At 36.9% G+C, this 24,714-nt stretch overlaps 2 protein-coding genes across 2 annotated transcripts; both read right to left on the bottom strand.

The window, feature by feature from the left end:
• Nucleotides 1–731: 731 nt before the first annotated feature.
• LOC136229198 (histone-lysine N-methyltransferase ASHH1) lies at nucleotides 732–16,935 on the bottom strand. Its single transcript, XM_066017814.1, has 11 exons — nucleotides 16,680–16,935; nucleotides 16,533–16,597; nucleotides 16,224–16,380; nucleotides 15,616–15,702; nucleotides 14,832–14,916; nucleotides 14,662–14,755; nucleotides 14,384–14,582; nucleotides 12,345–12,379; nucleotides 2,746–3,223; nucleotides 2,284–2,529; nucleotides 732–1,139 (listed from the first exon to the last, which is right to left on the bottom strand). Exons 1-11 carry the CDS (start codon nucleotides 16,680–16,682, stop codon nucleotides 1,032–1,034), a joined length of 1,557 nt encoding a protein of 518 aa, XP_065873886.1. The 5' UTR covers nucleotides 16,683–16,935; the 3' UTR covers nucleotides 732–1,031.
• Nucleotides 16,936–22,467: 5,532 nt separating this feature from the next.
• Nucleotides 22,468–23,939, bottom strand: LOC136231032 (putative serine/threonine-protein kinase). Its single transcript, XM_066020260.1, has one exon. It carries the CDS (start codon nucleotides 23,741–23,743, stop codon nucleotides 22,613–22,615), a length of 1,131 nt encoding a protein of 376 aa, XP_065876332.1. The 5' UTR covers nucleotides 23,744–23,939; the 3' UTR covers nucleotides 22,468–22,612.
• Nucleotides 23,940–24,714: the final 775 nt, after the last annotated feature.

The following is a 24,714-nucleotide window of genomic DNA, read 5'->3' as shown; positions in this document are numbered from 1 at the left end:
ATAGAATAGCGCATTCTCATAGGAGAACAATCGAAACTCATCAAGTTCGTTCAATTGCAATTTTTTGTGACTACCCACTGCTTGTTCATCAAAATTTAAGAACTTTAGAGCTCATAAGGATTTATGTTCTAATTCGATAGGTAAATGACAATCCTATGGGTGATTTAAAGGTTGTTCAATATGCCCATAGGGCAATATCTAGGTTGTTCGCCTAGTCTTTTTAGAACCGACAGTTTTCTTAAGAATGCATTTGATTTCTCCGTTTGAGATTTCCACTTGTTTGTGGATGGTATGGTGTAGCTATATTATGGGTTACACCATGTTTTTCAAGTAATTTTTCAAATTGGGTGTTTCGAAAATGAGTTCCTTAGTCACTAATGGTTGCCCTATGTATGCCAAATCGTGAGAACAATTATTTCAAACACTTTATGGCTACCCTAACATTATTTGATGGACTTGCTAGGGCTTAATGGGATTCGGTTTCCCAATTAGAGTCACCTCTTAATTGTTCCACTACGGCAATATGTTAGTTATGCCTATTAAAATTAATCAACCATTAAACAACCAACATAAAATATACTTAATTAAAAAGGAGAAGAGTTAACCCATTTCCTACCTATTCTGGACCAGCTTCCACCTGTTTGAAAGTTTACTCACTCATAGTTGAGTAATTCAAGACAAAATATGAATGGGAGTAAACTATAGTCATTGAATAAAAAATAAGAAGCTAGTAGAAACAAAAATAGAAATTGGTTTTTCAGATATGAAATCTGGTACAAAATCATTCCACACAAGGCTCGATAGCCTTTTCACATAGCTAATAATTGTTCGAAAATTAGAGAGGTGTGGGTCTAGCAGACTGTTCTGACATAGCAGAATCTGTCGAGCAAACAGACACAGTCCACTTTCTATCATTGTTATCTTTAATATAATTGTTCACAATGAGACACATCTCATTAAATCTTCAATCCGGAAAGGTCTTTATATAGGTGAAAAGTGATTATAGAATTTTGGATCCATGTTTCATGCAACTAGTGGTTCTCACTCTTCGCCCTTTGTTCTTCTTCTTTCGCTCTCTTTTCCTTTTGCGCACAATGTGGACTCGTCTGACGAGTAGGCATTACCTCTCCAAGAATGGTCTGCACACAAAAAAAAAAAAAAAAACAAGTTTCATTAGATTTTAGGCCTTGTAAATAACTTATTTGTGCTTAATTCATAAATAAAAGTTACTCTTTATTATACTATTTTCACTTATCAGTTAACTTATTTAATACAAATATGTAGAATTATTACTAATAGTATATGAATTCAACACAAAGTAAACGGATTAGGAATTTATTAAGTTAGGATAAATATTTTGTGTCGTCCCATAAAATGTTATGAATGTTTAAAATCATTAATAGATTATCTCATATTTTTACATGTCACTTTTAATAGAGATAAAAAAAAAAAAACTATATATGAATCGAGAATACGATACAAAAATGATACGAACCCAATTGACTCAATGATAATATGAAAGTTTTTGCATTAGATTAGAATTGATTTATTATTACCAATCAAATAATTAACATAACATTTATAAATGAGCCGAGCCGCTCATTAGCAACTCGGTGTTCAACTCAATAAAAGCTCGATCGTGTTCAGCTCAATTTATAAACGAGCCGAGCTTGAGCACGGGGAAACTCGCGAGCAGGCTCGATTACAGGTTCATGAACAAGCTCATGAGCAAGCTCGATTGTAATGTTCATGAATACACCGGCGAACAAGCTTAACGTAATTTTGTAGGTTTCATAACTATGTAGTTTTATATTAAAGAATTTCAAATCAATATAATTAATGATCATAACTAATGAATTACTCGGGAGCAAAGGTCATGAACTGAATTAACGAGTTGCTCGTTAACAAACTCGCGAGCATGATGTTAAACTTAAGCTCGAGCTCGTCAAAGCTGTCCAAGCTCGGCTCGGCTCGATTACAGCACTATCAATTATTCAATATTGAATTCATAGTTACAAATACAGAAGTAGCATGTGGCAATTTTTCATCGGTCGATTTCCAGTGGACCGAGATCATTCAAGAGTTGAGAGTTTGACCGAGACCAAGTTGTACCGTAGCTAAAATAACCCAATTTAAAAGAGGTCCAATAAATTCCTTACAAGAAAAAAAACAAAATGGACATTTGTTTGTAGTGCCAAAAATGACAAGAAGCTAAATCTAAACTATAGCAGAGTTTTTGGTTGAACAAATTAATGTTTATACGGATTCAGAAAATGACTTCACCTCATTGTCTACTACTTGAGAAGGCTGTGGGTGGTCAGGAGGCTTTCGAGGAGTACAGGCAACATTTTTTATGATGGAGGAATAAAGGTCAAATTCTGCCTTCAACTTTAGGCAGCTTACTTCTATCCACTTCTCAGCTACACTTGTAGCTACATTATCTTGGTTATCCCTCTCATGCTCCTCGATTGCAGGACGTATTTCATCGTACAACCCTGAAAGCTGGGAGGCTGCATCATTCTTCAATTCCTGCACAGTAACTCTATTTTCAATTAACATATCAACTATAGCATTTTGTATATACAGGCTCTTTCTTCTTTAACTTTTCACATGTTTAGGTTTCAAATACAGATTATAGTTGGGATTGTCGACATGCATAATGGGGTTGCTAATTTCATGTCATACCTGCAACCTGACACAATAACACAAGTTTGCAACCCTTAGCATATGAAGATATAAAGGTACCTCATATATGAGAACTTCCTCCTGTGCCTCTTTTACAGCTAAGAGTTTGGCTACATGTTTTGCATCAACTTGCTTTTGTGGCAGGTTCTTTGACTTTCCATTTAAATGCTTCTTTGGTTTATGGCCTCGTCCCACACTGTAGTTCCTGCCTGCACTATTACCTCCAATCAGAGGGATCATTCCACTCTTTTGCACAAAAGTCTGTTCACCATCTTTGGGATATAAATTCATATCTTTCCTTGCTTCAGTTTTTTCTGGATTCACAACAGCACCTTCTGTCGAAACCGGACTAAGTGGTTTAACAATAACACCAACAGAATCCATATGGTGTTCAGATCCCGCATTCAAATTTTTCATCATAGAGTATTCAAGATTCCTAGCAATATCATACTCAGAAATTGCACTTTCAAGTTTTGGGAATTTGGCAGAGGGCTCGTCTTCTGCAGAATCATACAGTGGAATTTCTTCAACACAATACCTGTAACACAAAATGCTATTTGAGAAAAATATTGCAGCGAAGGAGTCACTAGGGAAAACGCAACAGAAAGATACAGTTCACACTTTGCAACCAGCTAACAGTAAAATACAGGGTTTTTGATCCAGTATATACAAATACTTCAGCTCATCCAAATTATTTTAGTATTAACCTTTCAGGATATAGAGTCCTTACGGATTAAATACCAAATTGACCCACAAAGGGTGAATATGGAGCCAATTTTTCCATCAAGTTCCAAAAACCCTACCTACTTATTACCATGACACACCAGATTATGGTGACACACGAACAAATAAGATTTGACTCATCCGATTTTCAGAGTATGAAAAAACCCCAGCCCTGTGCTTTAACTACATACAACAAATTAATATTCAATCCTCTAACAAGTACCTCCTAAGAAATAAATCAATACAAGAATTCCATCTTTTCCACAACATGACGAACAAAACAAACTACTATATGAAGTAGCACCACTTCAGAAACTGAAAAGCCCATGACAAACGCTGAACAAAGCCAGCTACATCATACAACTTTAAAACTATGAAGCACGCGTAGAGTATCGGATAAGTACAGGATACGGCAAAATAAGTATCCCTTTTTTTCTTTTCTTTTTAATTATGGGGATACTTCAGGGACTCAGATTCAGAGTTAATTAAGTAGAATTTAGAGTATTTTTTTAAATAACTTACAAAAATAGGGGTTGATATATAAAAAAATTAAATATAAATCCCTAATATAAATAATTAAATAAAGAAGACCCCACCCGAATTTGAGGCATTGGTGTATGTAGATGAAGAGCGTGAAAATGTCTTAGAATCTTCTTTAGACTTGGTAGTTTAAATAGTTTGAAGTGTTAAATGTTTCTTTTTGATGAATTAATGACCTATTGGTTATTATGAATATGTTTCTTTTTGATGAATTAATGACCTATTGGTTATTATGAATGTTATTTGTGGTTTTATAATAACTTATGAAGAGCATGAAAATGTCTTAGAATCTTCTTTAGACTTGGTAGTTTAAATAATTTGAAGTATTAAATGTTTCTTTTTGATGAATCAATGACCTATTGGTTATTATGAATGTTATTTGTGGTTTTATAATAACTTATGAATGTTACTTATGGCTTATATATTTATCCATAAATCACTTGAAACTGAATAAAAACATTCAATTCCTCCAAATTCATTCAATGTGTATCATAAATGAGATAAATTTTTCAAAGTATTACAAGATGGTATACCAGGGTGCATGCTGTTTGCAGATGATATTGTGTTGGTTGATGAGACGAAAGGAGTGGAGAGGAAGTTGGAACTATGGAGACAAACTCTAGAATCTAGAGGCTTTAAGTTGAGCCGAAATAAGACAGAATATTTAGAGTGTAAGTTTAGCGGGCATAGGGGTAGGGAGGCAGGGACAATTACCCTAGATGGGAGAGTTGTTCAGGCCTCGGATTGCTTCCGGTATTTAGGATCTATTATCCAAACGGATGGAGAAGTAGATGGAGATGTTGCTCATAGGATTAAAGCTGGTTGGTCGAAGTGGAAGAGTGCTACGGGTTTCCTTTGTGACCCCCTGCATGCCTAATAGATTGAAGGGAAAATTCTACCGGACGGCAATTAGACCAGCATTGTTATATGGTACGGAGTGTTGGGCAGTGAAACAATGCCACATCCATAAGATGTCGGTGGCGGAGATGCGTATGTTGAGATGGATGTGTGGTCATACGAGAAAGGATCGGGTGAGTAATGAAATAATTAGGACAAAAGTAGGGGTCACATCTATTGAGAATAAAATGAGAGAAAACCGACTAAGGTGGTTTGGTCATGTGAGACGTAGAGCGCTTGATGCGCCGGTTAGGAGAACCGAAGAGTGGCAAAGGGATGTAGTGGCGAGGGGTAGGGGAAGACCTAAGCAAACTTGGAGGAGGGTGATCGAGAGTGATATGAGTTTACTGGGAATTGAGGAAAATATGGTAGTGGATAGGACGGAGTGGAGGGAGCGAATTTGTGTCGCTGACACGACTTGATTTCACAGTTTTATATGATGGTGCATGTTAGCCGACCCCGAATCATTTCGGGACTAAGGCTTTGTTGTTGTTGTTGTTGTTGTTGTATTACAAGGTATATTTACAGTATAACAGTATTACCCAATAATAAGTATTTCTAATAACTATGTTCCATATTTAGTCATATTGAGAAAAAAAAATGAAAATTTTCTTTTCCAGAGGGATATCAAAATAGTCTAGGAATTTTTCAAAAAAAAAAATAGTCTAGGAATACTATAATGTGAAAGGAAGAAGCCAATTTTTCACCCAAAGGATATAATAATTAACAATTATACTAAAACGTAACTGTTCAAAATACTGGAGAAAGGAAAAAGAGAATCTCAAAGTGGAATTATTTGAAAAAGAAGTTGTTTATAAGGTTGATAGACAAACTAACTACAGTGGCACAAGACAAGACATTTCAGTAAAGGGTAACCCTGTCACTGTTAAAAGCCCAAGAATATAGAGATCAACCTCGGTGTCCACTGCTGGAAATAGCTTTAAGAGAAAGATTATAAAGTATTTTCGCAGAAACAAAGAAATAAGAACGATGAATAGATTCCAACTGGACCAGTGGACAACTGGTCAAAAGCAGTATTTCAAGGAGAAAATGAATCACGGACAAGGCTAGCACATGCCTGGTTAAGGACTGGCTGTGAACGTTCAAGTTGTAATTGTTTTTCTATCATTTGGAAACTGATTGTAATAGTCATAATTTTGGAAATATGGCTAGAGGGTTAGAGAAACTCTGTATTTTGGCTTTGTAAATCCTATAGAATTTGTCACAAACCTAGCAGCAACTTGTGGGACGAATAACAAAAAATTGTTGTCCAAAGTCATGTTTCTGTATATGTTCATAATATCTTGTATCTCGTTTCCTTGTTTTAATTTATTTAGTGTTGGTTTAGTGTTGAACCTAATGATTTTGTATTTCTATAACACGTAGTGGGCATAACATTTGGCCACAACATCCCTAACATTCACATCAACTCCCCAAACCTAACACTAGCCTGCCCCAGCTAGGCTCACAATCAGAGATACTGCTACAAGTTACAAGAAATTAAGAGCTATGCTACTACAACAAGGGAAAGCACATATAGATATATTACCAGTGATGAGGGCATCAATGTGAAGCAAGCGGAAGAACCCTTGATACAGGGCTCACACGGCATGCCCCCAAAGCCACACGTCGTGTGAGCAAGCTTGGCATCCAGGAGGGCAAGGAAGATCACACGGTGCACAGCGTGTGGGATTTATGTGGAGTCTCTGCTTCTCTAAACTTAATTCACACGGCAAGTGAACCATCGAACTGCCGGGCCTAAATCTGTCCGGAAGAAAGCCACACGACGGGTCATTCTCACGAATCGTCGTGTGAACTGCTCGAGCTTCAGCCCACACAGCGTGTCCCTAAAGTCACACATCGTGTGAGATTACTTCACTAGCAAGCTCTACGAATTATCCATCCCTGCACATGTGCTAATTACTGTTTTGCCATTCTGTACTTACTGCCTTGCCATTCAGTTTATTTTCTACTTTGCCATTAAGTTAATTGTATCCATTTTACCCCAATGTTTTAAGGAGGTTAGTAGTGCCTTTGGGGGGTACTAGGTCTTTTCTACCCTAGGGTTAAGGGGGTATATAAGCCTACTATTTTGTTATGAAGACAACTTTTATGAAATTAAATCAAACTTTCTCCATTGGAAGTTAAGGTGTTCATACCTTTGGAATTATTTCCTTCTAGTTTCAGCTAGAGAAAAGTAAGGGTGTTAGCTTTGTGACGTGATATATTAAATGAGTTTGTTGATGAGGTTAGTCATGAGAAATTGGTGCCAAGTATAATAAGTAATGCTGGAAACGTGAAAAGTTGCTGGAGAAATCATAGAGATAGGTTTCGTATATTTACCGGACCCTATGTGTTGTGCACACACTTAATCTTGCTATAACGAACATATGTGATGCGAAGAATGTGGAAGCTAAATAAGAAGCATAATTAGAACTATTTGATAACTGAAACCCGTGGAGATGCTGAGGTTAAGAATTTCATAATGAATCACTCAATGAGATTAGGTATGCTTAATATAGTTAGCTCTTTGAGGTTGCTTGCAGTTGCCAATACTTTTCATTTTGCTTTTGTTGTTGTTATGCTTAAAAGATTTAAACTTATATGGCATGCTTTAGAAGCAACTATTTTAAGTAACAATTGGCAAGAGTACCAAAATGGTGATCAAGGAAAAGCTAAAATTCTTTTGTGATGAAGTATTGGATAGGTGGGGAGAGCTCAATTTTAAAGTGTTCCTTTCAGTGGATATATTTATAGGATGATCAGAGTTTGTGACACAAACAAGCCACATCTTCACTTGGTTTATGAGATGTGGAATTCTATGATTGAAAACATGAAGGTTATTTTTTCGTATGGAAAAAGCAACTCCATGGGTACTCTAATTTATATAATGTGGTTCATCCCATTCTTGTTGACTCCTGAACAAAGAATAATACTCTAACCTCATTGTTTTAGCTCACTCATTAAACCATATCTAATTTTCTAAATTGGCGCTCATATCTACTTTCTTGGCTTAATATCTTCCCAGCATAGTTATTAAAGGCGTGCCTGAGGCGCGCCTCGGCTAAGGCTCCAGCCTTAGCGCCTCTAGAGCCCAAAGGCGGGCGCGGTCAGTCAGGCGCATGCCTTAGTGCGCCTTGGTGCGCCTTAAGCCAGGCGCGCACCATGGCGCGCCTCAGCTACCTTAGGGTAATTTAGGGAGTTTTAGGGTTGAGGGTATTTAGGGTTTTGAGGGTATTTTAGGGTTAGGGTATTTTAAGTTCAGAAAATAAAAGAAAAGCAGGGATAGACAAAGATCGACAGTTTTTACTCCATATATCGCAACAGTTAACTCATGCCTTAGTAGTTAACTAGGACTTAACTCATGCATTTTATGGTTTTATTGTTGTTATTTAACTATTTGTGACTAGTATTATAAATTTATGATATTTTTTTTGTGTGCGCCTCGAGTCGCTCGGGCGCGCGCCTTAAGTTGCGCCTTGCGCCAAGGCTCCAGGACCCCCCTTGCGCCTTGCGCCTTTAATAACTATGCTTCCCAGCCCCTTCAAGTTGTCCCAATACTGCAACTGACCCCCCAAACTTAAAATTGTGACAACTAACCCCCTCAACTTGCTTATTTGGAACAAATAACCTCTCAAATTGCTCAATTAGAACAAATAACTCTTCAAGTTGCTTATTTAGAACAAATAACTCCTAAGCCCAAAAAAACATTCAACATAATATTACATCAGAAATAAAAGATTTCAAAATATCGATTGCTACATCTAACTAATCTACTAATACATTAACTAAAGGGCAAAAAAATCACCTGAAATAACCTATTTAAGGGGTTATTTATTTCAAATAAGCAAGTTGAGGGGGTTAGTTGTCACAAGTCTAAGTTCGGGGTCAGTTGCAATATTGGGACAACTTGAGGAGGCTTGGAAGGTATTAAGCGCTACTTTCTGCTATGGTACTATAAATAAACGGGTTAAAGGGGTAGATAGTGTTGCCTCCTGTAGATGATGAAGTATCTACAAAAAGACTCAAACTTTCTACAATCGGATCAACACGTGGGTCAATGCATGAGTCAGAGAGGGAAAACGTGATTCCAGCTATACAAAGCATCTTATGACCATTCTAGCATGTTTTGTAATCCAATAGCTAGGATTAGTTGTTTTCTGATTTGAACTGGTCTACCCTTTATCATTTCTCCTCGGGCCACCAACGTTTTCTCTTTGTCTTTGCTGTTCCTTCATGGAAATGAAGGAGTAGTCAACTTAGCAAGCTTAAGCCAGCTCTAGCCGGTGGTTGTCAGTATTATTATTTTATTTATTGATGAATGATATCTTTTGATGGGTGTATAATGATGTATTTCACGTTTTGGGAGTAGTTAATCCATTTTTTAATGTGATAAATAATAGGACACTACTTTTATTGCATGGATATACCATTATATCCGAAGCACTTCATAGACTCATTGAGAAATTGATGAGTACTAGTTACAAAAGGCATTCGGGGATAAATGGTGAAAGAAAGAGTGAGGATTTTAATGGATATGAAGTTGTGTTGCAACTTCCAAAAACGTTGAAGCATTGTCGAAGCAAATAGGGCAAATGGAACAGCTTAAAATCTCAGTTGTTCAAAACCCACCTTTGTGTTGTGATACCAAGGCAAATGTACGATTGTTCCCAAGAACAACATTTCTTTTTTGGTACTTCTCAGGGAAGCAACAAAATTCATTTCCCAACACTCATGATTCTGGTTGGAAAAGTTACCCCAAATTTTTGCAGAACAAACACAAAATGTCCATGAACTAAGAGAAGATGTCCAACTTAGATTATATGATGATGGAGTTCATGAAGCAAACACAAGCCTCTATAAAATATAAAATAAAATAAATTGGAGACCCAAGTTCACCAAATTGGCAATAATGGTGACTCAATTGAGCAGTGATAAGGAATTTTCTAACCTTGTTAAAGCTAATCTTGGGTATGATGTTGTAGAGAAGAAGAAAGGTGAACAACTTGCTCAACAAAACGAACATGTTCGACTAGAGAAACATCGGGAAAAGCAAGGAAACCAATCCATTGCAGTAGAATATGAGGAAATAGAGAAAGAACATGTTCCTGCATACTAGCCACAAATTCCTTATCCAGGTAGACTCAAACAACATCATATGGACAAGGAATTTGAAAACTTCCTTGAGGTGTTCAAAAGCTTCATATAAACATACCTTTTACTAAAGCACTAGCCCAAATGCACATTTACACAGTTTTTGAAAAATTTGTTGGCGAACAAGAAAAAGCTAGAAAGTGTGACCCAGAAAGTTTCTCTATCCATGTTCAATTGGAAATCTAAATATTGATAATGCTTTGTGTAATCTAAGAGCTAGTATCAATCTTATGCGATATTCCATTTATAAAAAAAAACTAGGATTATTGAGGTTGTGGCGGCCAACGTAAAACTTAGCCACATCTTATGACATGAACCAAAATATATGGTTCATGTTAGCCGACCCCGAATCATTTCGGGACTAAGGCTTTGTTGTTGTTGTTGTTGTTATTATTATGGAGATGGACAAAGATATGCATGTTCCTATCCTATTACACTGACCCTTTTTAGCCACTGGAGGAGCCTTGATTGATGTTCATAACGGGCAATAATTATAAAAATTCATGATGAACAAGTAGTTTTTAAGATGAATTAAGTTATGAAAGCCTTCTTCAAATGCCGATTCATGTTAAAGGAACTGAAAATTTAGAGCGAACAGGTTGTTTGACAATTTTTACGAACAGAGATTGCATTCGGGTTGTGCTAAAGCTTGTGCCTTTAAATATTTGTGTTAAAGCTTTTACTCATTTACATCTCAAACTTCCAGATCTGCAATATTTTTAATGTTTTTATATTTATTGTCTGAAATCTTATTCTAAACAATTAAAAAGTTGTCATGGAACTTTGGCTACCATATGTGATGCTAGCGTGTCGAAGGGTAGATTGGTCAGAAAAAAATTCTACCTCCTCTTTCTCTGTTTCCGTTTTTGTAAGTAAACCCAGAAGAAGAGTGAGACCAATTAAACCAACGAAGAAGAGCAACAAACCTCTATCAATCAGATTCAACAATTAATCTAGTCAATGAATTGTAAATGACTAGAAGATGATGAGATTCGAGATCCATGGAGTTGGGCAGCCTACAAACTGATGTCACCCAGGTCGATAAAACAAATGTAATGTGTTCTGAATAAGATTACCCAAATGCAATGAAAAAGAACAAATCTCCAAGAGACTAGATCCAATGTCGAAAGGTACAAGACATTAACACTACACAATTCATACCAAACCCTCTATCACTGTGGACTAAAAAGACCTAATACCATGTCAAGGAACAAATACACTTGCGACTCCATGGCTCTGCTATTCCTCCAGCCACAAGCTTCAATTTCATCTTATTCTGCGTCTTTGCTTCAATTTTATCTCATTCTGTGTCTTTCTCTCTGTTTTTGCTCGAAGCTTATTGGAGTTTTGGTATTTGATTCTAAAATCAATAGTTTCCATCAATAATCATGACAAAACCCAATGAAAACCCAATGATATTGGATTCTAAAATCAATTAAATCTAAGACCCATTTAACCCGCATGAATTCCATTTGTGCAACATCAGAGCAATATTTCCAGCAAAACCAGCAAAAATGGCTATTAAAATTATCAAAACCAAAACCAAATTCCACTCTCTACCTTTCCCCTATACCTTCCCCTATAAGCTTCCATTTCTCTTTGGTTTCAAGGAGAGAGGAGAGAGAAGAGAGGAAGAGTTGTTCTTTGCCACGTCAGCATCACAAACAGTATTAGCCAAAATTCTGCGATTCTGTAATAGCAAAACACAGAGCCCTCGTTTTGCCATAAAAGATTCCAGAGACAAATATATCTTTATATTTTTATTTTTCATTATTTACATATTGCCTCCACATTGTTGCTCCCTATATTTTCTAGAAATAGCATTTAGTGGTATCATGTCAGTTTCTGCAGCGTAGCAGTGCACAAAATAGTGGGATATATACTATCCAACTTCATAAGAGCTAGAAATACGAGGCAAATAAAGCAAACAGCTTTGTAAGCAAAAAGAATATGATTCTATATGCTTATCTATGGAACTTCATACTTTTCTACCCTTTTTTAAGTAGCGACTCTTTTTCCTCAAGCAAGCACCTAGGGTGCCGCCTAGATCCTCAAGCAATTTGAGGTTTCATCACCTTAATGAAGCCACTGGTAACAAGTCTGGTAATTTACGCCATAGAAGTTTAAAACCAACTCAATATGTCATATCCCTCTCCATGTGTGTTTTTACTATGACACTTGTAGGGTACCATATCATGTGAATCCAAGAGATTATTTGGCATGAGAGGGGTAGTAAGCAAGCGTCACTGAGCTAAATGTATCATTATTAAAAATGACAATGGTGATTGTATCAAACAATAATTAAAAGATTTAGCATAATACATAAAAAAATGGATAAACATTACCTGTCATCATCGTCTTCCCATAAATATGTATCCTCCTACAGAAGATATGGAGAAACAGAAAAATTATAACAAATTCAATTTTGTTAAAATTACAAGAAAATGGGTAAAAATAAAAAAACAAAAGCAAGAAAGATAAAAAGACAATGGAATGCCGACTTAGAATGATCTAGCAAATGCATCAGTCTCAAAACTTAAAAATTGGATAATATTTAAACTGTAAATTTCAAGTCATTTATCACGTATACTAGAAGAGTTCAGGGACTAAATAAGTAATTAGCCTTGTTAGTTAAGTTAGTTACTCATTTTTATGTGTTTTTGTTATTTCTGCATTGCTGGCACTGTGGCCATTTTAATTCCCTAAAGCCTATCTTAGAGAATAGATTCTCTAGGTTGTTAGCTATTTTGTTTGGTAGTGAGTTTGTTAGTACAGCTATTTAGAGGCTGAGTGTGGTAGTGTCTCAGCATCCAGAATTTTAATGAAATATATTCCTTCCAGAGGGCGAGCCTTGGCGCAACGGTAAAACGTTGTTGCCGTGTGACCAGAGGTCACGGGTTCGAGTCTTAGGAGCGGCCTCTTGCCAATTAAATTGGCAAGGGAAGGCTTGCCCCCAATACACCCTTGTGGTGGGACCCCTCCCCGGACCCTCGCTCAGCGGGGACGCGTAATGCGACCGGGCCGCCCTTTTTTTTTTATATTCCTTCCATAGTTATTAAAGGTGCAAGGCGCACTAAGGCGCAAGGGGGGTCCTGGAGCCTTGGCGCAAGGCGCAACTTAAGGCGCGCGCCCAAGCGACCCGAGGCGCACACAAAAAAAAATATCATAAATTCATAATACTAGTCACAAATAGTCAAATAACAACAATAAAACCATAAAATGCATGAGTTAAGTTCTAGTTAACTACTAAGGCATGAGTTAACTGTTACGATATGTGAAGTAAAAACTGTCGATCTTTGTCTATCCATGCTTTTCTTTTATTTTCTGAACTTAAAAGACCCTAAAATACCCTAACCCTAAAATACTCTCAAAACCCTAAGTACCCTCAACCCTAAAATACCCTAAGGTAGCTGAGGCGCACCAAGGCGCACTAAGGCACGCGCCTGACTGACCGCGCCCGCCTTTGAGCTCCAGAGGCGCTAAGGCTGGAGCCTTAGCCGAGGCGCGCCTGAGGCGCACCTTTAATAACTATGATTCCTTCCTTTCTCTATTTTCTCTCTTCTTCCTCTTAAATCTCTCTTCTGTCTCCCTAATTTTCATACATTGACCACAAGCTAGCTCTATCAGACAACTCCTAGTCAAGTCCAAGTGTGAGGAATTAACCTGGTCCATGCACAATACCAGGTTTACATTTGCAGTAAGGACTCTGGATTTGGGAGAATTTGATCTTATTTTAGGCACTGATTGGATGAGGTACCATACCCCAGTCACCTTTGACTTCGAAGGCAACAGGGTACTAATTCACAAGGATCAACATCCCTTGGAGCTTAAAGGCATCCACAAGACACTCATGGACCTAAGGTGATGACTCTTAAATCCTTAAATCGGTTAATTTCAAAAAGATGGAGCGGGGTCACATCTAGGTTGTTCCTAATGTCCTTATCTGAAGTGTCACAACCAACTGAAAGTTCTTCCATTCTTGGGGACAAGAATGCATTCAAAAGGGGGTATTGTCACGTATACTAGAAGAGTTCAGAGACTAAATAAGTAATTAGCCTTGTTAGTTAAGTTAGTTACTCATTTTTATGTGTTTTTATTATTTCGGCATTGATGGCAATGTGTGGCCATTTTAATTCCCTAAAGCCTATCTTAGAGAATAGATTCTCTAGGTTGTTAGCTATTTACTGCTAACAGATATTTGTTTTTACTCACCTATTTAGAAGCTGAGTGTGGTATCTCTATTTTCTCTCTTCTTCCTCTTAAATCTCTCTTCTGTCTCCCTAATTTTCTTACTGAGAACCCTAGTTCTGACATCATTGTATTAGATCAATTTCATGCATTTATTTCAAATTTAGAGAACTACTATAGCTGGTCAAAATATTACCTGGAAACCACGAGATTTTGCCCCCAGAAACCCAGAACAGCTCACTGCACCACAGAGGCAACGAACCTTGGCACCACCATACCATTCAAAATTATAATTATATGCCAATTCAGTTCCAATCGTAATATCTTGCTTTGCAAATATGCCAACACGTATTTCCCCCAAAGCATTCCACTTTCTTGTCTCACAATTAGGCTGGCTACAAGTTGTATATATGAATTGTCAACAAACAAAAGTATATGAGGAAGTCCAGAACCCAAAAATTATTAAGGCCTCACCATGAATGATTTATAAACCTTGCCAGGCTGCCCTTTTTTGTGGCATCAATGGATTCAGAGGAGTTAAGCGAAATCATAAATGCATCTTTAAGACCTGTATAAAGCCATGCTAAACAATGAAACTTCTTTCCATAAAAAGGGAATACATCATATGGTCAAATTAATAATACCTTGCTTTTCATAAGTATGTGACCTTCTCCTAGCTTCTTTGCATGAAATTACTTCTCCACAGTACTCAATAATAAATTGTCCAGCCTGCATATTTTAGAACAAGAATTGATCATTAGAACAAGCAGAGCTACTCCATATTTGATAATGACATATAGGGGTCATTCGAGTAAACTACCAAATTCCAGTGTCGCCATTCTATACATTAACATCCTAACCACCTACATGTTGCTGTCATTTCATATGGGATTAGGACCTTGTTATGGATCCTTCTACCCCAAAGTCCCTTGCTTCCTTGGAGACTTCTTGCCTCCACCTATTTTGTAGGAAAAGTATTTAGAACTCGCTAGAGAATCCTCACCTCTTAAAACAAAGTTGGAGTCTTTGAGTTGATGATTGATTATTCTATTGATGTATGTCTCTCATTTATATCCATGGGTTTAAGGGGCAGAAATGAAAATTAAACAACTAACAACAGAATATCCAGTTAGGGTTCTAATTATTGAACTAACCAACTATGAATCCTAAGGATTATAAATATTTTTAATATTTCCTAATCAACTCAACTACTGCATTTTCTCCTATAGACCTGCATCTGACAATAACTGATGGGGCTGGTCTCATGGCAGTTCCATACTCAACAAAAAATTATAGTTTCTTATGTTGACCTTGAAAAGAACAATCTTAAATCAACTTAACAGTCCATAGTGTTATCATAAATTCCATTCAACTAACAAATATTGCACATATATTCACAAAAGTTCATGCCAATAGGATCACTGGTACCTTTATGTCTTCATCAGCAAGAAGACCCCACCCACGGCCTTCAGTTTTATATAACTTTATTTTAGCATACTCACATTTCTGAAATCTCTGTTAGCAGAAGACAAGTCATGTAATAGAGAAAGTTAAAATAGTTCAGTAGTTGTTCGATATTCAGCAGGAAAGCTCTAGGTTTCATATAATTTTCAAAAGATTTATAAGTCTATATTGAGCAAAGAAAAAAAAAAGTTGTGTGGAAGACAGTGCAGCATCAGATTGTGAGAAAGCGTATGCTTCTGTAGAGAAACTTTGTCTTACTTTCAATTATACATCTCTTCTAGTTATTCAAAGAAAAAGTTTAAAAAGCTAAAATTAGAAGACCAGACACAAGAGAAATACAAAAGATCATATTACTACCAAGATGCCCGCTAGCTATATATATGGTTCATTCAATCTCTTACTATGTATAAATGGTGGATTCATGCATATAGTGGTATAGCCTACAAAGGCATCATTTGTAACACTAGCCATCCAATAAGAACGCTACTGAAGTTTCTTAGAACATTTTAAGCCCAGCCTTTTAAAAATAAAAATACATTAAGACGGACAAAGATGTGCAGCATTATACTGACCTGATTCTTGCAATATACATCACAAGGACAATAACCAGGGGTGCACTCCGTGCTGGTTAAGACATTCAAGCACCTCTCCCCACATGTACTCTCATGATCATTGGCATCAATTTTGCATTCACAAATAGCAATATCCTCTTCCTTTTGCTTCCTGTGCCTAGAATAATTTCCAAATCGAAGAAAATAAAATTTTTGTTACATATCATTTTCTAAGTGTACAACCTCTGATTCTTGTGATTACCATCTCAAGACCCAACACTGGGGGAAGACAAAGGAGAGAAAATCTTTCAAACGAACAAACGGTCTTACTTTCGATATGAAAAATAATTTTGTTGAATATGCTCATACTGCGGCACTGCTTCAATCCACTGATCCTATAAACAGAACACAAATGCTGACAATATGGCCATAAAAAATATAAAGAAAAGCCAGAACATGAACAGTTAGAGTATGTACCATTTGAGATTTTAAACCTAATTACCAGATAAACGCATTCGATTGATTCACCAATTATGCAAATTCAGTTAATATCTGCATACTTGAAAAAGGATGAAAATTTACGAAGGCTTAAATAACGGGGACAGGAATAAGAAAGCTCCAACATAAACGACGGTTGGGCGAAGAGGCGTCAGGGAACATCGGAGTAACCGGAAATGCGGGGTGAGGAAGGAGAAGGAAGATGAAAACGACGAAGCTGTACACGGGTTGAGTAATTAATTAGGTCCCAATGATGTAGTAAACAAAAATAATTGTCTTTTTTTTTTACTAGGGTTTTTTTTTACCTACTTTTCATCTCATGTTTTTCTTTTTATTTTAAAAGGTAGAGTTTTAGGTATTTGGTTAGATTCCTCCTGTTTGCCTTTTACAGTTGAAAAGCAGCATTAAGTGTTTGGTTAGGGATCTTTTGTTTGCCTTCTACATCTGAAAAGCAGCCCTTTACAAAAGCAGACAATCCTTCTTTTTGGAAAAACAGTTTTTTCCAACCGCAAATAGCAACCAGCAACAGCAAACAGTAGGTAAAACAAACGGGCCCTAAATATACTTTGTTAAAAAAACATTTAACTGCCTCTTTAAAAAAAAACCGCCTGTACTTTTAGAATTTCTTATTCGCCTTTCTAGATTTATTTAAAATACTCATTCCCAAAATTAAAGTGGGTTGGAGTAGCTCTGTTTTATTTACCGAAAAAAAAATGAATTGATTCAACTAAAACTGAAATAATAATTTAATTTTTTAAAAATAATAATAACTAAAATAAAAATCTTATAAAAACAATAATAATTATAATAATTATAATTATAAAATTAATTATAATTATAATAAATAATGCTAAATTACTGAACTGAACTGATTGATTTTGAAATTAAGTAATAAAAAACATGGCCTAAATATATACACTTTAAATAAGTTTAGACAGTCTATAGACTAGTTTAAGAAAATAAGGCTAACAAATACCTTTAAAGAGTAAATGGATCACTTTGGATCACTTTAAACACGTTAAAAAGGTGAATAGAATTTTTTCTATGGAGACACTTGACATTTTTAGACAAACATAAGATGCTCAAGATGTATTAAGTCATTTTTTTTTAAGACTCCAACCCATATTCCCCACTCACTCAACCCATTCAGATAAATTATAAATTTAGTCTTATAATTATTCGGAAATAACAGACTTAATCTTTACATAAAAAATAATACAATCTTAAGCATATATTACGGTGCAGTTTCATGGCTCAAAGGTAAATTCTTTTTTGAGTTCATTTTCATGTTTTAGCCACGCTCCAACCTTTAATATTCTACGCAACCTTTAATATTCTACGCATCAAATAAGGCTTAAAATTGTACGCCTTCTGTTAATAAAAAAAAACTTAACTTTCATTAATGTATCTAGAAATTGCACCATTTAGTAAATGTTGGGTTTAAAAATGCAGTGTTTTGCATATGAATATTAAATATGCTCTTCCACAATAACCATATGGCTAAATTTATTTCTTATCTTTAAACTAGTTGAACTATGTTCAAATGGTACCTTAAACCTAATTACAAAAAAAAAGGCATAATACATCAAGATTCTCCTAAACTTAGGCCAAGAAAATTAGATTGGCCTTGAACTTTATCATATTTCATTAGTCTTACTAGGACTTACTAGATGAAAGTCCCCGAAGCTGGTTGCCACCTTTTTTGGTCTAGGTAACGCACATACTATCCTAGTCAAAAAGAGAAGTTCTAGAGATATCTATGGTGAACCGGTGTTGCTATCATACTATCTATTACTTTCGAAATATGAATACCATAATCAGTGAAATATTTCCCTCTGACCCCTATCAGATAAGGAAGAAAAAAGAGTTTTCAAGCAAATGATCCGAGTACTCGATCGATCCAGTACACCAGAATCTTCGCCCTACACGTATGTAAGCTTTGAAGCCAGCTTCGAAAACGGGTTCCAAACCTTTTTATAATAGAATAACGTAAGCTTGTTGACTCAAAAGCACATTCTCCTTCGGACTTGTACTAGTATATTCTTGAAGTCGGCATAAGGCCATTAGTTGGATCTTAGCACCCCAAAAGTTTGTTTGTACAAATGATGACAGCCTGTATTCGGAGTTGACAGGTACTTCCACCACTAGAAACTTGAGGTAGAATGTCAGAGACGAGTCTAGGTTCATGAATCAAGCCCAGGCCCTCGTGAATCAAGCAGACTCGGGCTCGCCCCAACTAAAGTAGGGGAGTTAAGGGGAGTTACTAGAAGCATCGCTAGAAAAAGTCATCAGAGAATGGGAGGTGATAGTACGTCATATGCTTTCCTCTTCAAGAGTTGCAGGGCTAGAGAGTAAAACCCTTGATTTCTCCACAAGCTTTAAGTCCTTCTTTCTTTCTTTTTCCAAATTATAGGAAGATCGTTTACAGGAACTAAGAATTAGGAATCCCATTTTTTCCTCAGAACTTACTCTTATTCAAGAACGAACGGGGAATTCTGGTTGACTTTCTTTCGAAAGGTCGTCTTTCATCCATTGGGATGATATCTTTCTTTGTTGATAAGAACTATAGAGGCATGCCCTCGGACTGGCTTTGTCAATAGATTTCATTGCTTATCCACGATTCTCATGCCTAATGTCTAAGTCGGGGCCCCTCTTGAGAAACCCTCAATTCACTGGTAAACTAGAACAATCTTAAATTTCCTTTATACGTTGAAAACCAAATTCCTATGGATAGTGGCATTGGTGAACTCGAGTTGCCAGAAAGAGCTAGACTAGACGGCTTATGGGAAATTCTTTCGTGTTTTAAATTGAAAATACCTTTTGGAATACATCCCACCCAGACTTACTAGGAGAAGTCTAGAGGATAGGAAGAAGTAGGGAAATAGTGAGTGTGAAGGAGAGCATTCTTCAAGACATTTAAGAAGCATCAAGGATTCCTTCTTATTTGGCAATTCAGTTCCTAGAGAGTTCCAAACCTAGCCTTCCAAGCTACGACCGTCTTATGCGCTATGTCCTTTTCTAAAATCAGAGATTTTCATCGAAAAAACCAATGAGCCAAGGAGGCGAACCCATGAAAGGAAAACTAAGGTTGGAAAAGATTCCCGAGGATGCCCCCCGATGGGATCACTACCATGATCTAATCCCATGAGGAAGAGGTGGCGAAGGCCGCTCTATATACAATACAAGAAAATAGTGAACTAAGGGGATCACAAGGGCGAAGGGGGACCTCTATCCCTTTTCTAGTTGGGATTTGTTGCCGATCGGAGTTCATTTGACTCTTACCCGTCTTGAGGATTTAATCAGTTGTGGATTTTAACTAATTTAAAAGATTAGATTACTCCCGAGTCATATCAAACCAAATACCTAACTAAAAGTCAATCCTTGGGGCAGGATATCTGGTTCAGCAGCAGATCCTAATTACCCAAGAGTTTCGTGCGCCTAAAAGGAATGGTTTCCGTGAAAAATGTTGACTGATACATAGACGGCCACAATCAAATGGGCCAAGTTACTAGTCTTATATCCTTTCTCGTTGGTCATGTCACTCCTAAATCTACCTGGAGTCTGATATGAACTGAAAAATTGATTCCTCAAAATGGATACTCAAGGGCCCATTGACTCACCCACGCTCTTTTTACGCAGACTTTCCTCCCAATTTTTCTTTGGTAGTCCCCCAAGTGTTGGCATTGCACTCAGTACTTTTGCTTGAAGAAGCTCCTTTCGGCGCTCAGGCGGAAGAGTATTCTTCCGACGGCTAGTACTAAAAACAGGGTCGGGAGACGTCGATCTATCAATCCTTAGATTGTGCCTGAGCTCAAAATCTGGTTCTTTTCTGTAATCATAGTTTTTAAAGTGCAAAAGGACATATCACCATGAACCACAGTGACATGGAATCAACATTAGACACATAGTGACAACAACAACAACAACAAAGCCTTAGTCCCGAAATGATTCGGGATCGGCTAACCTGAACCATTAGACACATAGTGACATGTATGAAAAAAAATGATGTCACGTAGGATACTTTATTTGATATATTCCCTTTGGATTTTAAGGGTTGTAAAGGTATTGGATCAGTCGTAAATGGATAAAATATTCATTTATGCGCTCCAATAGCTCATTTTCTTCCGAGCTATTTTGTACAAATTTCATCGATTTGAAACTTTTGTTCAGAATAACTTATTACTCTACGTCCTTTGTCGTTGTTTTTTCAACTCATCAAAAAATGAGGAAGCACTTGCTCTTCATAAGACTCTTACTCTACGTCCTTTATCGTTTATGATATTTATTCAATTTTGTTTTTCTTGGTTCCTTAACTGAGGCTTTACACATTGGCTTCTAATGAAACCACCTGGTATTAATTCCTCTATTGGCGGAATAGAAGATTAGATGAGATAACTTATTTGTTCGATTATAAACTAATATGTTGGTCATTCAGTTCTCAAATAATTGAATAATATTGTATCCAACAACTATTGGCTATGCTCGTACTATCTAAGTGTTATCTCAACTTATGTAAAAATTCCTAAAATTGAAAACCCTAACTCGCACTTTGTTTATATAAATCTCACTCTCAAACTCTGAAATTTCAACTTAAAATAATAAGAAATTGGCTCTCCTAACATAGGTGTCGGTACATAAGGAATACTATATATCCTTCACAAACCGATAGGTTTTCCTTCTTCCAGCATGGGTAGCATCCCAGTCGAATTGCCATGGGTGACCCAAAAGCAGGTGACATACATTCATGTCTACCATGTCATAATACACCTCATCACGATACTCACCTATCTCAAGAGGCACTTTACATCTTTGAGCCACCTTCAATTCCCCCCACACTCTTGATCCATCCCACTATAGGGATTTGGATGCACCTTCTTCACCAAGCTGGACTTCTTAACGCTACATCACTGGTAATGTTTTCTTGACTCCCATTATCAATAATCACGTTACACCCCACTCCTTTTACAAGACAACATGTGTGAAAGAGTTGGTGCCTTTTATCCTCTGCAATTCTACTAGAGACCAAGAGTCTCATCACCACATGGATAACACGATCATCTTCATAACCTCATCATCATCCTCATCTACAATAGACTCCAAAACACATCATCCTTTTCCTCATACTGTTCCACTAAATTTGCACTTCACCTCTTAGGACACGGAAACACTTGAACAAGGCCGGTTTAGCATACAGATTATTACCTTTAGGAGGTGGTGGTGCCCCCTATAAGGTATTGTATCCCCATTATGTGTCTTGCTCAATAGTGGTTTTTGAGATTTGTGTGAAGTTTGTACAATTCTTCCTATCTTACAAACTATATAATAGTTTCTTATTGATTCTCATGATAGAGTCCAAAAAAAGGGGTGTTTGGTTGCTCTTTTTCGTGCTCATGTTTGTCTTTTCACTTCAAAATGAAGAGTTTTAAGTGTTTGGTTAGTGAACTCATGTTTACCTTTTACATCTGAAAAGCAGCATTAGGTGTTTGGTTAATGACCTCATGTTTGCCTTTTGCACCTGAAAATCAGCTTTTTACAAAAGCTGAGAATTTCTGGATTTTGGAAAATCAGCTTTTTCCAACAGCAAACAACAAACTGTAACAGCAACCAGCAACATCAAACAGCAAGAAGCAACAACAAACAATAAGAAGCAACAACAAATAGCAAACCGTAGGTAAAACAAACGGGCACAGAGTTTGCTCTTTGGTGTCGTGGTAGCATTTGGAATCACTAAATTGAATATGTGGAGATGAAGCATAACAACAATGTATAGTTGGTCAATTTGGAGCATCTTTGATCTGATTATTTATGATGAAACAACAATTGAAATTGAATAAACATTCCTCATTTTGAACTACAAATACAAGCTATTGAGAACAATAGTAGAGTATTAATTTACAATATGAATTGGAAAATTATAGTCTATTCAATAAATCAACAACTTCATTCATTGCCGGTCTATCCACCATAATTTCGTTTGTACACAAGTTAGCAATTCTAAAGTATTCCATCACTTTTTCTTCACTAAAACCATCCTCCTTTCCCATTTTAGAATCCAGCATTTCCATATGCTTATTACTTACCATCATTTTCCTTGCCCATACGATCAATCCCACCTCTTTCTCATCTAAATTCATCGGCAAATTCGGCCTCTCACCCGTCGCCACTTCAATCATCAATATTCCATAACTATATACATCTGCCCTCACTGTCGCCACCGTCTGCCCATCCCTGTACTCCGGCGGCATGTAACCCATCGTCCCGGCCACTTGTGTCGATACGTGCGAATGTGATGCGTCTATTGCACGTGCCAGCCCGAAATCAGCAATATGTGCCTCGAATTCCAAATCTAGTAGAACGTTACTGGCTTTAATGTCTCTGTGTATGATTGGTGTGTCAAGCTGATGCAGATATGCAAGCCCGTTGGCTACGCCTTTTATTACGTTAATCCTCGTCTCCCAAGATAACGCCGATTTCGACGCTTGCTCGTTTCCGCCCGCCATGTCGTGTAGCCACTGATCCAAATTGCCTTTCTCGATGAATTCGTAGATTAACACCCTATCAACACCTGAGACGCAATATCCCAGAATTCGAACGATATTCCGGTGACGGAGTTTACCTAGGGTTTCCATCTCGGCTCGAAACTCCCGAAAACCTTGAAAGGCGTCCGGGTCTAGTTTCTTGATGGCGACGGTGACGCCATCGGAAAGTCTGGCTTTATACACGAACCCGAAACTGCCGTCGCCGATGATCAGGTCGGGGGAGAAGTTTTTTGTAGCGATTTTGAGCTCATCCATGGAGACGCGATTGAGATTAGGATCGAAAGTGGCGCTCTCGTCGATTGCTACAGATGTGAGCTGAGAATTAGGTACTGTTCGGTTCCCGTTCCGGCCACGATTTTCGTGGTGGTTAAAACGGATGTTCCGGCTACGGCGTTGTGCGCTATTTTTTGAGGATTTGCAGAGAAAACAAATGAAAGCGAAAACAAGTGTGATAAACATGAAACTAACGGTGGCGGCTAGAATTGATTGGATAGTTGCGTTCATTTTTTGAGACGGTGTAGAAAAAGGGAGAGATGATGTTTTAGAGAAAGTAGAGGAAAATTAGGGATTGATTGATCAAAATAGCCGCCATTGAAGGTGCCAAAATGTGCAAATGATTCATCGAAGGAATATGAATAAAGTCGTTGCAGAAGAAGTCATGCTGTATACGAGTCAACTGTGGGGAGAGGTAGGAGGGTGGGTAAAGATCATGTGGAGTATGGCAAACGGTAGGCAATGATCAGACGGTTCATATCACATAAGTGGGCTCCACTTACATGTTGGATAAATCAATCAAAATAACTGTTACTGTGTGTCTGGTTTTTCAACAAGTAATGTAAATGTTGCATATTTATCAAAAAAAATGTAAATGTTGCACATGGGAAGTGTATCAAAGTTAAAAGGATGAATATATAATTAACATTATTTTATGTGTTATTAATCACCTGAGCATGTGCATTACATTTTCGGTTCCTATCATAATAATGTATACGTAAGAGTATACGTTTTATGATAATTGTTAGCAGTGGCCAAAGTAATTTTTTCTCAGAATCAAATCCGTTCTCGGCCGGATCAGGAGACGGATCCAAAAGTAATACTATTTTCTAAAAAAATATATTTCAAAAGATACGACTAAATAATCGTAACACATAATTTTAAAGTATATTGATAAACAATAATCGGACATTTAGAAATGTTCGTAGATAACGTTTTGTATTAGTAATTAGAACATCTCTAGAGTTAAAAATTAGTTCGAACCGTCTCTTAGTGGTTCCTCAAATTACTAAGGGGGCGTTCGATTCACAATAGGTAAGGAAAAAAAAATCAAGAAAGTGATACTAAAGAAAGGGAAAGGAATAAACATTAATTCTCCAATGTGTTTGGAAACTAAGGGAAATTAAAGGAAAGGAAATGTCCAATTCCCTACAGGGCCTCGGGTAATGGGCTTAACATAAAGTGGAGTAAACTCATAATTT

Source organism: Euphorbia lathyris, chromosome 5 (assembly GCF_963576675.1).
Source record: "Euphorbia lathyris chromosome 5, ddEupLath1.1, whole genome shotgun sequence".
Classification (NCBI taxonomy): Eukaryota; Viridiplantae; Streptophyta; class Magnoliopsida; order Malpighiales; family Euphorbiaceae; genus Euphorbia; species Euphorbia lathyris.
This window is presented reverse-complemented; position numbering and strand designations above follow the sequence as displayed.

Excerpts from the sequence above, each read along its gene's own strand:
- LOC136229198 (XM_066017814.1), bottom strand. Across the intron at positions 14,756-14,831 it reads ACATACTTATGAAAAGCAAG|GTCTTAAAGATGCATTTATG; the intron begins GTATTATTAATT and ends GGCTTTATACAG. Across the intron at positions 2,530-2,745 it reads AGGAAGTTCTCATATATGAG|GAATTGAAGAATGATGCAGC; the intron begins GTACCTTTATAT and ends GTTACTGTGCAG.
- LOC136231032 (XM_066020260.1), bottom strand. The coding sequence starts at position 23,743 with ATGAACGCAACTATCCAATCAATTCTAGCCGCCACCGTTAGTTTCATG.